Raw genomic sequence first — 14,633 nt, forward strand, 5'->3', positions numbered from 1 at the left:
AGAATGCAGTTTTACTCTAAACTATCTTCTCTAGGAGATTCATGGGGTTCAGTAGCATATTAAAGGTGCTAAGAAGAAAGGTAGTAAAAAAGAGCTGAAATTGATTAGCCTAAGATTTTTACATTCTTATTTGCCCACAGAAATCTTTTAAATGGAAATCCATTAATATTGCAAAGAGCACTAATGTTCTATCAGTGTTCAGTCTATCAATTTAAATGTTAATATCCAAAACATCTTTACAGACATACCCAGAATAATATTTGACCAAATATCTGGGCACCCTGTGGCCCAGTTAAGTTGACACATAAAATTAACCATCACAGCAGCTTAACATAAAATATACATTCTAGCTGAATGTAGCTGAGTTTTCAGAGGAATACAGTATTGTACATGATGCCGTTTTACCTGTTTCTCCTCTGGACCCAGGTTGGTCATGTACTCTGCTTTGAAAGCACATATTATGCAATGCCCAATCTTTGGACATTTTGTCCTTTGTGTTTATTAACTCAGCAGCCTCAACTCTTGTTACACCCTACACCATCAAGCTACTTAAAACACACACACATAAAGTGTTACATACATGTATGTATATATAACTTTATGAGGAATTTAACGTGTCTTTTTAACTGTGCTAATATTTTTATTAGGATCATTTAGGTTAGTGCTCTTGTTATAAGGTTGTATGAATTTTTTAGTTGTTTGCCTCAATACTTTTTCCCATAAGCCTTGTTATTTTTGGTATGCAGTTTATAGAATACAAAATTTTATAGGAATGCATATACTGTATATTTACAGGAAATAAAGGTTTATGTAAATGTATAGGAATATTATATATTTATTTAAGGCTAAGAATTTTTATTAGCTGTGATTTGTAATGGTTTCATTATCAATCAGTTTGTTGTATTTTCTAATTTCCATTATTTTTTCTTTGACCTATGGATTATTTGGAAAATCTAGTTCTTAATTTCTGTACATATGATGGTTTTCTAGTTATTTTTCTTTTCAGTTTTGTTGTTGTTGCTGTTGTTTTTGATATTTGATACAGTTGCTTTGTATCAGATAATATTTTCAGTATGATTTCAATCTTTTGAGAATTGTTGAGACTTGTTTTATGGCCCAGTATGTGGTTTTTATAAATATTTTGTGTGTGCTTATTCCTTTGGTTTTAAGCCCTCTCCCAGATAAATATCTTGTTAGTTCTTTGCTGCCTTATAAAAGATACTTCATGTTTCATTTATCTGACTTAGTTGCCTTCAGCAGGGTGGTTGGTTCATAATTACTTAGCCTGCTGTTAATGTAGATGGAAGCTCCTTACATATTATTTCTAATTAATTCTTTCTTTATGACTTATTGTTCCTTTGTGTTACTATTACTTCTTTTATCTCTTTGAATATTTATTTATTTATTTATTTATTATTATTATTATTTTATTTTGCGGTACGCGGGCCTCTCACTGTTGTGGCCTCTCCCGTTGCGGAGCACAGGCTCCAGACGTGCAGGCTCAGCGGCCATGGCTCACGGGCCTAGCCGCTCCGCGGCATGTGGGATCTTCCCGGACCGGGGCACGAACCCACATCCCCTGCATCAGCAGGCGGACTCTCAACCACTGCGCCACCAGGGAAGCCCTGAATATTTATTTTTTGTATTTAAATTTTTAGTCTGTATGTTCCAGTAATTCTGCTTCATATAGTTTTTGCTTTTTCAGTTTGTGGTTATAATACTCAAGTATCTAGGTATTTTTATCTGTATGCTTGGGTTCTTGTCCGGGTTTTTAGCTATTCTGCCTGCTAATGTGTATAGAAGAAGGGCTCAAAAGGCCAAGTCTTAGTTTGTGCAAATTTATGAAGGATTAACAACCTTATGAAAATGGGCAGTAATTGCAAAAGGCATGGAAAGTCATTAAACTGGGATGCAAATCTTAACTCTGTGAAGGAGAGTGAAGGAAGGAAGGAGAAAAGGAAGGAAAGAGAGAAGGAAGGAGAATTTTATCTTGCAATGCAGTCCTAAGACCATTTGGCAAAGTTGATGGGGAATCTTCAAGTCAAAGTTGCCCATCCAAAGAGTCCCTTGGGTTATAGATCTTCCTTAATATTCCTGCCATGCTCAGTCATTTGTTTGTATCTCATGAGAAGTGGGATCTTGGTGTGTACATAGTGATAGATTCAGAGCATAGCAGCTGGGGCCAACCATCAGAGCACTTCTTGCAGTAGGATACGTGAGAGGTGCATTCTCATGACCTCTGCTTCCACTCCCCTTACCCCAACTCTATGACTTTTACTTTGAAATACCCTGTATTTGCTACTATGAGAACATTCATTATTCAAAAGCTATACTGATAGCAAGTTGCCTCTTTATTTTCTCTCTTCACTTGCAAATTTTAACAAATTCTTTCCATTCCTTCTGCCTTGACTCATTTTCTTCATAGCTTTCTTTCTAGTTTATTTTGATACCTTACCTAGGTAACCTTCGTCCTTACTAATAAGCCAGCAAATATCAAGCCTTTTCTCAAAACCTTTCATTTTCACTAGCAGGGAGATACCCTATATTAATTTATAAACATCTAGGATAAGAGGAGCATCTTTAAATATACCCTAAATATAACATATACTAGTTCCCTTGGTAACCATATCTCACACTGCTCTTAGAATCTCCCTTTGATGAACCACTGCATTACTCACATTTTGGCTGAACATATTCACTAGACTCCTAATTGAGAAAGTGGCTATTCCTGAGTCTAAGTTCTGTCTACTGTACCTTATTCTTGATGCCTATAAGTGATGGAATGTCAGATTCTTTCCTCTTCAGCAAAACCTGTAGCACATACTTAAATATTAGCCTTTTCCTTGAGCAACAGTATGCTGTTTTCCTCTTCTCAGCTGTTTTGTGTGTGTGTTCACAAGACTTGAAATTCTTTGTAATGTTCTTGACAACTTATAATTGAAGCCAGTAACCTTTTAAATGAATTCCATTTCATCAATTACTTATCCTCACTCTACGCATCCTCCTACCCACAGCCTACCTGATGTTTTATTTCCAAAACAATTTAGTTTCAAGTTCCAATTTAATTGAAATATTGCTCAAGAATTTTAAGTGGTCCTCTGTTATTTTACAAATCAAAACCAAAATCTAAACTCCTTTATAGCATTTAAAGGCTATTTCAGGGCCTCTGTATTCTATCTTTCATCATGTTTTGATAATAAAAGTAGACAACATTTATTTAATGTTGGGCACTATGCTAAGTACTATGCATGTATTATTGCATTTAATCTTCTTCACAACAAACGTATGAGATGCATACTTTTATTATTCCCACATTACATTAAGAAACTGGTAAAGTAACCTGCACATGATCACCTAGTAACTAGTAAGTGGTGGCCCAAAGATTCTAAGCAGGTCAATTTGACCTGAATTTTAGTCTTATGTTTATCAAGCCATATCTCTAATTACATTATTCTAAAGATAGTCTTTTAAACTTTACTCTTTTGATAAACAAGTTTTGTTTTTTCCTGAGGTCATAATGGCTATATTTCCTTTCTGCCAAGGCCTATTGTTTGCTTTAAAATACTGCTCAAGACCCATTTTCTCTAGAAGATAATGCCACAGGGACCATTCTCTTAGGCTTAATTTCCTCTGTACTTAAGTTTGTTTATGTAAACATTATCATTAACTGGATTTTGTACTCTAGTCTAGGTATTTCACGTGTGGCTATCTCCCTAGCTAACCTGTAGGTTCCAGAGACCGTGTCTTCTAGATTTTTTGGTGTCTTTTATACCTGATGCTGTTAAAGACACAGCAGAGATGCTAAGGAAATGTTTGTTAAACTGATGAAAATTCAAGTTGTTTCAGCTGATGGGGAATGTTTATTTTTCCGTCTTTTCCCACAGAGGCAGGAAGATTGATGGCTTGGTATTATATTACATTTGAGACAGTGAAGAAATTTTGTACAATCAGTGGAAAAGAAACTTTATTGGATCTGGTAAATTAATTTTCACAAGAAAATAAATATATAATGATATAGTATAAAATAATATTGGGGGAAATAATTTGTGTATCTCATACAATTTAAGAATAAATGAGCAGAAAAGAAAGCATTTCTAATAGTGCTTATGTTTTTCCTCCTCATATGCCTTTGATTGTAAGATATAGAATAGTACTCCTTAGAATATATTTCCAATTGTATCTCTGTGTTAGGGCTAAGAAAATTCATATACATACCCAAAGTCGGGATGGTAACTGCCTTTCAACTTATGTGATAATGCTGATTACCTCGGTAGTGGTTACCAAGTGTAATATGTTGAGAAAGAATGTGCTGAGAAAGATTCCAAGATGGTGTGGCATGGTATGTTAGGACAGTCTGCCATGAATGAGGGACACTGAAGGACGCATGTGCCTCGTACTTGCAACTCTTCCTTAAATCCTTTGCATCAGAATAATAACAGTAGAAAGAGAATAGTATTGGTGATAGACCAGGAAAAAGAACTGATTTTGGAGAAAATGGGAGTAAAAACAGGCTATACTAAGATATCACTAGTGGGGGCAACTTTGTAGCTATAGCAGTGAATAGAACCATAGTCATGTTTTTGGCATCTGGTAACTGTATTGGTCCTTTCTTCCATTACTGGGGATATGAACATGAAACATGACATTTATATTTATTCTCAAATCCAAACTATTTTTATTTAAAATATCTAAGTTTATTATTGTGATAAGATTATTATACTAAAAATTGCACAAAAATTGACGAGAAGGCTTGTATTTTTCATGTAAATATTATTCTTTTTTAATTTATTGAAGTATAGTTGATTTACAATGTTGTGTTGAATATTATTCTTAACTGAGAAGAAATCAAGAATAGAAACTCCCTATTGTTAACATTAACTCATCTGATTTTGAGTTCAGTAAGTGTGAAAGAGAATTAGAAAAGGTGTTTCATTTTACAGGTGTGAGAAACCAAAGCAGAGTACTTTGCTCAAAGTCATCTGGCAGAATTAAGTTCTAGAATACAGATTTCTTAATACCTACAGCATTGTTTTCATTACAAAATAATCCTCAATAGGAATAATAATTTGCAAACTATAGAAGGGTGAATAATAATATAACAGTAGTAATAGCGGTAGTAATGAAATCTTCATTTATTGAGTGCTTATTATGTGTTAGGTGCTAGGCTGAATATTTTTAATTTTATCTTGTTAATCTTTACAATCTTACTGATATAGCCCCAGTGTGTAACACAGTGTCTGACATATAACAAGTGTTTGTAAACTTTCGTTAGTGAATGAATGAATCCTTAAAGAAGCAAAATGTGAGGCAGGTTTTTAACTCTATTATGCTAAATGTAATGTCCCAAGGCAGCATTAGAAATAAATAAATACAGAAAAAATAAATGAGAGAAAAGAAGTAAAGAATGGACATAACTAAATGAACAAATGCTGAAATTTTATAGGTCACAATGATAGCCAGCTGCAAGGAATTTCTAGATATACAATTAAGAATAAATGAAAAGAAAACACTGAATACTTTGAACAAAGATCCAAATCGGATAACTATCAGGTACAGAAATTAAATATGTTTTAAGGAATTTTAAAAAGGTTTCACTCAGTTAAAATAAATAATAATAATAAAAGTTTTGCCTTGTTTATTTACAGATTTCCAATGGGAGGAAGAATTAAAACAAGAGAAATGAAAGTAAATTGGTAAAGAAAATCAATTTTTAAATGTCTTAAAATACTGATTACCTGTCCCCGATTCATATTTATGAAGGTTTTTTTTTTTAAACTTATTTTAAATTTGTTTTCCTTAATACAAAAAAGAACATATTTACATAAGAATGAGGAGTCAGAATGTAGGTGCGAATTTAATTTCCCAAAACTCTCAGACTTTAATTAAAAGAGATAATTTGTGAATTTTTAAATCAACAAACGTTGAGAGTGTAATCTGTTGAGGGAAGTTAGACAATAGAAAGAAGATATGCTTCTCATCCACAGGAACTTTCAAGTTGGCTTGAATGAGAACCATGTGTATAAAAGTAATGGACAGTATGAAGACACATGCAGTAAATATCTATTGAATGATAGTGGTATTCTGGGAAAGACATACTAAATGCAATATCAGTGAAGGAATGTATTTGTGACAATGGGATGACTGTTCTCCCCGGAAAGGGAAGTTTGTATAGAGGAGTAGTAACTGGAAGAGTAAACTAAAGCTACATTGTATTGTAATGACTTTACCCAGTTTCCAATCACAAATGCAAAGGTATTCTTTTCTGCTGTGCCAAGTGCTTGGCTTTCTGTGTATTTAGGTCTTAGTGTTAAACCATTTGATTTAGACCATTTCAGGTAAAAATGATTTTTTTTATGTGGCTCAATAAAACCAGTTGGCCAAAGAATTTCCTTTTTCTGCGTAGCTAAAGGAGGTCACTCGTTCTCTGGGATACTTCCTAATGTCTCATTGAATTTTATCTCCCAAATACCATGGCATCTCAGAAACAAACTTCCACTGCTATATACACCTCATCAGGCAGATCTAAAGCTTGGACAACAGAAGTTAATGTTCTGTTTCTTAGATGTATTTCTTTAGAAATTTAAATATCCTTAGAGATCATACAGAACTTAGAGATCCTGTACCCAGGTCCTTTCATTTTACAAATGAAGTAAATGATGCCCAGATAAGTTGTGACTTGCTTGAGGTTATGTTGCTATACTGGGGGCTGATCTAGAACTAGAATCTAGATCTCTTGATTCTCACAATGTTTTTTTCAATATACTCTGTTGTATCAACTACTGAGTCAAATTAAATCAAGGTATTTTTCCACAAGCATCTTGTTGGGAACACTCTATTTGTAATTTTAACGCTTTGATTTACCTTACCTTAGATTGGGTCGTACATTCTTTTGATTGTGACTGTCAAATTTAAAATTGATGACTTTATAATTGTTTTTATATGTATCATAATTTAGCTTCCCATTATAATTTCCCACCTTTATGCAACTACTTGAGTGTGGCTAGGAAGAGTGAATGTGTGGGGGGTATTTTCTTAATCCAAAATGTACAGTCTTTTGGTGGGTGATAATGGCTAATAGTTACTTTTACGTCTCTCTCATATTCCTGTTACTTTGCTGAATTTCAGATCAGTTCTTTTTCAGGTAGGTGTTAATCCTCTTAATTTTAAAATTTTATCCTTCAACTTTCTGCCCTTTAAGGCTGTTTTTTAATTTTTCATAATTCCTGGGTCTTTCATCTTCAGCAATAGCTCTGTTTTCTTCAATTGGTATTTTTCAATGAACTTATAGGGTGTATTTCCAAGTCAGTGATTTCTTTTCACATTTGTTTGTTTCTTCTTATTATATAAGTAACGCACGGATTCATTTTTAAAGATTCAAAAATAAAATTTATAAAGCAAAAAGTCAGGTCTCCCTTGACCCCCAGAAGTAACTGTTATCAGTAGTTTGCTGTGGGTCCTTCCAATTTCCTTTCTATTTATTTAGTACATATATATGGGCTAATAAACATATGTTATGTCTACATATAAAAAAAGTCATACTATAATTATTGCTCCTGTCATGAAGTTCTTCTATATCAGTACATACATGTCAACCTCATTCATTTTGATACCAATGTGTTTTTTTGTTTGGTTTTTTTTTTTTTTTGCGGTACGCGGGCCTCTCACTGTTGTGGCCTCTCGCGTTGCGGAGCACAGGCTCCGGACGCGCAGGCTCAGCGGCCATGGCTTACGGGCCTAGCAGCTCCGCGGCATGTGTAATCTTCCCGGACCGGGGCACGAACCCGTGTCCCTCGCATCGGCAGGTGGATCTCAACCACTGCGCCACCAGAGAAGCCCCACCAATGTGTGTTTTAATAGCAGTGTATTCTATAGTATGAACATATTGTAATTTTTAACCACTCCTTTACTGATGAAGAGTTAGATGGCTTAAAAACTTTTGCTATTACGAATAGTGCTGAAATGAACTTCCTTTTATTTACACCATATTTTTCAAGAATTTCTGGGTGAAAAGGTATATACGTGAAAAGATTTAATATTTAATTCCAAATTGCCTTCTAAAAAGCTTATCTTATTTACAGTTTCCACCCACAGTGTAAAAAGAATGACCATTTCCATAAATCCTCCCAATACTTGTTTTTTTATCTTGAACTTTTGTCAATCTAATGAGTGAAAAATTTAAAAATTTTCAAATTCCTAATTATTAGGAGGGAATATACATATTTTTTGGTTTTATACAGAAATTTTAAATTGTTATAAAATCATACATGTCAGTCATTTCCTTATGACTTCTAGGTTTTGTGTCTTGCTTATTTAGAAAGGCCTTTCCCATCCTGTATTTCTTTTTTTTTTTTTTCTATCCTGTATTTCTTAAGATTAGGTTCAACTACATAAAATGGTAATAAAATGAATTAACAGTAGATTAAACAAAATAGGCTACTTTTCTCTCACAGAATATACAACTCAAGGTAGATAGTCTAAGGTATATATAGTGGCTTCAAGGTATCATGAATACTATGTTCCTATCTTTCTGCTCTGCTATCCCACACATGACTTCTATTTCAAGGTCACCTCATCGTCCAAAATTACTACTAGAGCTTCAGCCATTACACTTGAGTATCCTCTCTTCAGTAGGTTTCTTGGAAGTCCCAGATAACCCTTTCTCACCTAATACAGCTAAGTGCAAAAGGGACTGGGAAATGTCTTGGTGATAGTGTGCCTATATTAAAATTAGGATTCTGCTATTAATAAGGAAATAAAGAATGAATGTTGGGTAGGTAAAGCAGTCTCTGCCACACATCCTAAGGTCATAGGACTTTTTCTATCGTTTCTTCTAATACTTTAAAATCATTTTATTTTTACCTAAAGGCTTTTCATAGGCATCTGGAGTTAATTTTTATATGTGGTATGAGTTAAGAATTTAATTATATTTTGTCCCTGAAAGATAGTCAGGAGTGTTTGATAACTATGTTGTCTTTCTCTCTTTGCTTGTTGATTTGGAATGCCACCTTCTCGTAAACTAAATTCCTAAGGATCTGATTCTGGACATTTACTGTTAGCCTGTTTATTTTGTTGCCGTGACAATACCACATTGTTTTACTTGCTATTCTTCTATTGCATGTTTTGTTATCTGGTAAGGCAAGTCCGTTCTTACTGTTATTTAAAAAATGTTTTTGGATATTCCTGCGTTTTTCCTCCCTATGAACTTTAGAATCAGTTTGTCAAGATTTATAAAAAGTCCTATTGAAGTTGGCTTTATAGATTAGTTTGTGGAAGAATTCTTCCTTTAACAGTTCTGACATCTTTCTATCTAGAATATGGTATCTCTTTCCATCTATTCAGATCTTTATGTCTTTCTGTGATATTTTATAACTCATCATTTAGGTTTTATATTTCTTGATAGGTCTATTTCTTGGTATTTTATGGAGTTTGATATTGTGAGTCTTTCTTTACATTGCATACCATTGCATTTTATGGTCAGTTATTGATGGTATCTAGGAAGGCTATCAATTTTTAAAATTTTGATTGTTTTATCTGGCTATCTCACTGAATTCTCTTAACAGTATGAGTTGTCCTTTAGTTGGTTTGCTGGGATTACCTAGATAGACAATTGTATTATCTGTAAATAGTGATAGTTTTATCTCTTGATTTCTAATAGTTGCAACTCTATTTTTCTTAACTTCTTGTAGATAGAACCTTTAGTATATGTTCTCTAGTCTTAGCGAGAGCAAACATCTTTGTCTTGTTACTGTTTTTAATTGTCAAGTTTCCAGTGTTTCACCACCAGGGAATTTCTCACACTTTTTGGATTCGATTGTGGAATCCATTAACCTCCTTCTCACTTATTTGTAAAAACAGATTTGAATTCAGAGAGAAGAACGAGCAACCCATTTTAGCTCACCATTGTCTCTGGATCTAAAAGTTGGCTGTCTCTACGATTTCTTTCATTTTTTGTTCTTTGCAGGGTTACTAACTTTTTTTGAATCAATTTTTCTTACTTTATATGTTCCTGAGCTATTCATTTCACCCAGCTTGTCAGTTTTTATGGCATAAAGTATTTTGTTCTCTAATAAGTTAAAAATTTCCTCTAAATATATAATGTCTTTTCTAATATTATTTGTATCATCTCCTTTTTTTTCTTAATCAGATTTGCTAGAGGTTTCTATATTTTGATCTTTTCAAGCCATTTATTTTTGACTTATTGATCATGTTTAATAGTCCTATTAATTTTACATTTTTAATCTTTCTATTATTTTCTATTTCATTAATTTCCCATTTTGTCTTTATTTTTTTCCTTCTACTTCTTTTTGTAATTTTTTTAATTGTATTTTTCTCCATTTATTTTGTTTTTTTAAATTTTCTATAAAATATGTAAGACTACAAATTTTCCAGTGAATACCACTTTGACATTGTTCTATAGATTTTCTAAATCTATTGCTATTCTTTCTAAATAGTTTGTAATTTCAGTTTTAGTTTCCTCTTAAGAATTATTTAAAATTATGTTTAAAATTTTTTAAGTAATACTTTTTAAAAATTGTCATTCTTTTATTGTTAATTTCTAATTTTATTGGATTGTAATTAGAGAATGTGGCCTGTCAGAGTTCTGCTTTATGATAGATATTGTGGTTTTACTTGTGGCTTAATACATGGTTAATTTTTATCATTGTTCCATGTGGATGGTAAATGAATAAATGAATGATGTGTTCCTTAGGCACTAAATTGCATATTTTGCCATTAGGAAGAGTTTGCTAATTGTGTTACTCACAGTGAAATATCACCCATTTTTCCTGTAAAGTTTTATTAATCAAGAGAGTAATTTATTGTATTGGAAGAGGAAAATATATTGAAAATATAGCAAGATTATATAATGGACCTAAAGATGTAATGTCAGATAGTTCAAGGGAATATATATATACCACCAATATATTTGGAAAAGCAAACAGAAAAGGAACAAGTACACAGTAAACAGAAGAGTGACATATTGTCTAATCAGCTGTGGCTTGTGGAAATGACTATAAAAGTATAGGATGGATTATGCAATAAAGGAACAAATCATAAGGAAATTGTCTTCTTAGGATTGTACATAAAAGGAGTTGTACTTAACCTGTGTATTTAGGCATTTGTTAGGTACTGCAGGCCTATTGGCCCGTTTGTCCATGTTGCCTTTCTTGTCCTGTCTTGTCGTTTCTGCTGATGGAAAGAGGCAGGTTAGATGAGTCAACTAACTGTCCTATTGAATACTTTTTGCTTTTAATTCCGTTTTGTCTACTATTAATAACATTGCCATACTTGTTTTATTTAGTATATCATTTAATCTTTTTCTTCTTAACGTTTTCATAGTTTTATAATTTGTATAGATTGAATATAGTTAGATTTTATCACTCTTCTTTTTACCTGATCTCAGAATTCTTTTAATTGAGAATAAGTTCATTCACATTTATTATAATTACAGTAGTACCCCCCTTATCCACGGTTTTGCTTTCCATGGTTTCAGTTACCAGTGGTCAACTGTGGTCCGAAAATATTAAATGGAAAATTCCAGAAATAAACAATTCATAAGTTTAAAATTGTGCGCTGTTCTGAGTAGCAATTCATAAGTTTAAAATCTCATGTCATCCTGCTCTGTCCCACCTGGGACATGAATCATCCCTTTGTCCAGTGTATCCTGCCTGTTTTTCACTTAGTAGCCATCTCAGTTATCAGGTGACAGTTGCCATATTGCTGTGCTTGTGTTCAACTAACGCTTATTTTACTTAACAATGGCCCTGCGGAATTAAAGAAACCTCAGCTAAAATTGGAATCAGGACAGACCTGTAGGGGAAGCTCTCACACTCTGCCATGCGTCATCAATTGCTCCAAACAGAAAGAGGTATACACCTACCTCTCTGATAGGAAAATCCCTCTACTTTACTATCCAGCAGGAAAAAGAAAACTTCTCTCTGCCCTGACAGGCCAGCCAGTCGGAGACTGTACCAGCCCAACTAATGAGAAGCCTGCATACATTGTACTACCAGCTTCCTCCAATGGACTCTGGTTTTCACAGCCCCTCATATCTCCCCCCTTTTCCCTGTAAGGCAAATTCCTTGTTCTCTTGATTTGCCTGTGCTTTGCCATAGTTTGCATATCCTGAATTGCAGTTCTTTTGGCTCTTCCTGAATAAACTTGCTTTTGCTATAAGTTATAAAATAACTGGCTACTGTATTATTAAAGTTGACAGCTCCAAAGCGCAAGAGTAGTGATGCTGACAATTCAGATATGCGAAAGAGAAGCTGTCAGGTCCTTCCTTTAAGTGAAAAGGTGAAAGTTCTAGATTTAATAAGTTCTAGATTTAATAATTTAGAGGTTGCTATGCTGGTTAATAAGAGGTTAATATGCTGAGGTTGCTAAGATCTACAGTACGAATGAGTCTTCTACCTGTGAAATTGTGAAGAAGGAAGAAGAAAGGAAACTGTAAAGAAGGAAAAAGAAATTTCATGCTGGTTTTGCTGTCGCATCGCAAGCTGCAAAAGTTACAGCCACAGTGCATGTCAAGTGTTTTGTTAAGATGGAAAAGGCATTATATTCGTACAATAACATATTCTGAGAGAGAGAGATAGAGACCACACTCACATGACATTTATTAACACTATATAATTGTTCTATTATATTATTAGTTATTGTTGTTATCATTTAGTGTGCCTAATTTATAAGTTCAACTTTATCCTGGGTATGTATAGGAAAAAATAGTATATGTAGAGTTTCATACTATCTTTGGTTTCAGACATCCACTGGGGAGTCTAGAAATGTATCTCCTGAGGATACTGTGTTTGGACTTAATCTTATTGTATGTTTTCTAATTTGCATGATTATTGCTTGTTTCTTTTTTCCTCACTTATTTCTTTTGCCTTTTCTGCCTCTTTTTGGATATGTCAAGTTTCATTTATTTTTGTTCTTCTAATTAGCTCTTCTTTTAAAATTTTATATTTTTTTAACCAATGTCTATAGAAAATGAACATTTAAAAACTTCCCATATGAGATAAAACTTTTATCATATTTTCAATTTCCTCTTGCCTCTTGCTCTCTCCCTTGTTCAGATCATCTTAGATTTTAGTTCCAGACTGTTAAATTTAAAATATTTTACTGTGCATTAAAAATTGTAGACTTAACCTAATTTCTTTTTTTACTGATTGCTTTGCTTACTTTCTGCTTTTTAAAATCTCTATCTTCCTTTTCCTTAGATATGTAATTTATTTTTTTGGATACATTTTGGATAATTTTCTGAGTCCTTCTGAGTCTTTATAAGCCTGAAATGTATTTTGCCCTATCATTTGAATAAGTTTGGCTAAATCATTCTTCAGATGTTTATACTGCTCTTCTTGCATCCATTGTTGGTGATCTAATCTGTTTTCAGTACTTTTTTAAAAAAAAATTATTTATTTATGGCTGCGTTGGGTTTTCTTTGCTGCACGCAGGCTTTCTCTAGTTCTGGCGAGTGGGGCTTCTCATTGCAGTGGCTTCTCTTGTTGCAGAGCACAGTCTCTAGCCATGCGGGCTTAAGTAGTTGCAGCACGCGGGTTCAGTAGTTGTGGCTCGTGGGCTCTAGAGTGCAGGCTCAGTAGTTGTGGCACACAGGCTTAATTGCTCCGCAGCATGAGGGATCTTCCCGGACCAGAGCTCAAACCTATGTCCCCTGCATTGGCAGGTGGATTCTTAACCACTGCACCACCAGGGAAGTCCCCATGTTTTCAGTTCTTTATTAATAACTTTTTTCTTTATCTGATTTAGGAAATTTACCAGAAAGTCTGGGTGTGTCTTTATTCTTCATTCTGTGGACCCTCTTAATATGTAGACTTATATCTTTCTTCAGCTCTGGGAAATTTTCTTCTATAATTTAATTATTTCTTCTCTATTCTCTCTGTTCACTCCTGGAACTCCTACTGGATGAATGTTGGAACTTCTGACCATCTCCTCCACATATTATACTTATTCTTTCATATTTTTTGTCTGTTTGTGCTTGACTTTTAGGAGAATGCCTTAGCTCAGTTAGCCATCTCACTAATTTGCTCTTCAGCTTTATTGAGTTTTTTCAGTGATAAATTTTTTTTTCCTTTTTTGCAATAAAGCATATCAGGGATTTATTAGAATTCTTCAAGGAATGCTAAGTGAAATTTTAAAGCATTAATATTTTGAAAGCTCCTACAACATTGCAAAGAAAATAACTGATAAAATTTGTATTTTACTGTATCTCTGCTTGGCTTTCTAAAATATACACGGTATTTCTTTTTTTGTGTGTGTGTGATTTTAAAAGTTTCTTCTGACAGCAATACAAAACAAATTGCATGAGTAAGATTAAAGGTAAGGTCAGGGTTAAGAAATAAGTTTCTTTCTTTTTAAAAAAATTTTTTTTAAATTTTTAAAAATTTAATTAATTTTTTTATACAGCAGGTTCTTATTAGTCATCAGTTTTATACACATCAGTGTATACATGTCAATCCCAATCTCCCAATTCATCACACCCCCACCCCCACCCCCCACCGCTTTCCCTCCTTGGTGTCCATACGTTTGTTCTCTACATCTGTGTCTCAGTTTCTGCCCTGCAGACCGGTTCATCTGTACCATTTTTCTAGGTTCCACATATATACGTTAATATACGATAT

The 14,633-nt window shown here is 33.6% G+C and overlaps 1 protein-coding gene across 18 annotated transcripts in view; it reads left to right on the forward strand.

Moving 5' to 3' along the window:
- The window catches only part of HFM1 (helicase for meiosis 1), a 147,311-nt gene that overhangs the window by 50,227 nt on the left and 82,451 nt on the right, over nucleotides 1-14,633 (forward strand). For all 18 annotated transcript variants that reach the window (XM_028489160.2, XM_028489158.1, XM_028489148.1 and 15 more), the window contains 3 exons: nucleotides 3,885-3,976; nucleotides 5,444-5,550; nucleotides 5,646-5,693. In XM_028489160.2, the coding sequence (XP_028344961.1) occupies nucleotides 3,885-3,976; nucleotides 5,444-5,550; nucleotides 5,646-5,693 (247 nt within the window). The remainder of the gene's footprint in view (nucleotides 1-3,884; nucleotides 3,977-5,443; nucleotides 5,551-5,645; nucleotides 5,694-14,633) is intronic.

This window comes from Physeter macrocephalus, chromosome 4, assembly GCF_002837175.3.
Source record: "Physeter macrocephalus isolate SW-GA chromosome 4, ASM283717v5, whole genome shotgun sequence".
NCBI lineage: Eukaryota > Metazoa > Chordata > Mammalia > Artiodactyla > Physeteridae > Physeter > Physeter macrocephalus.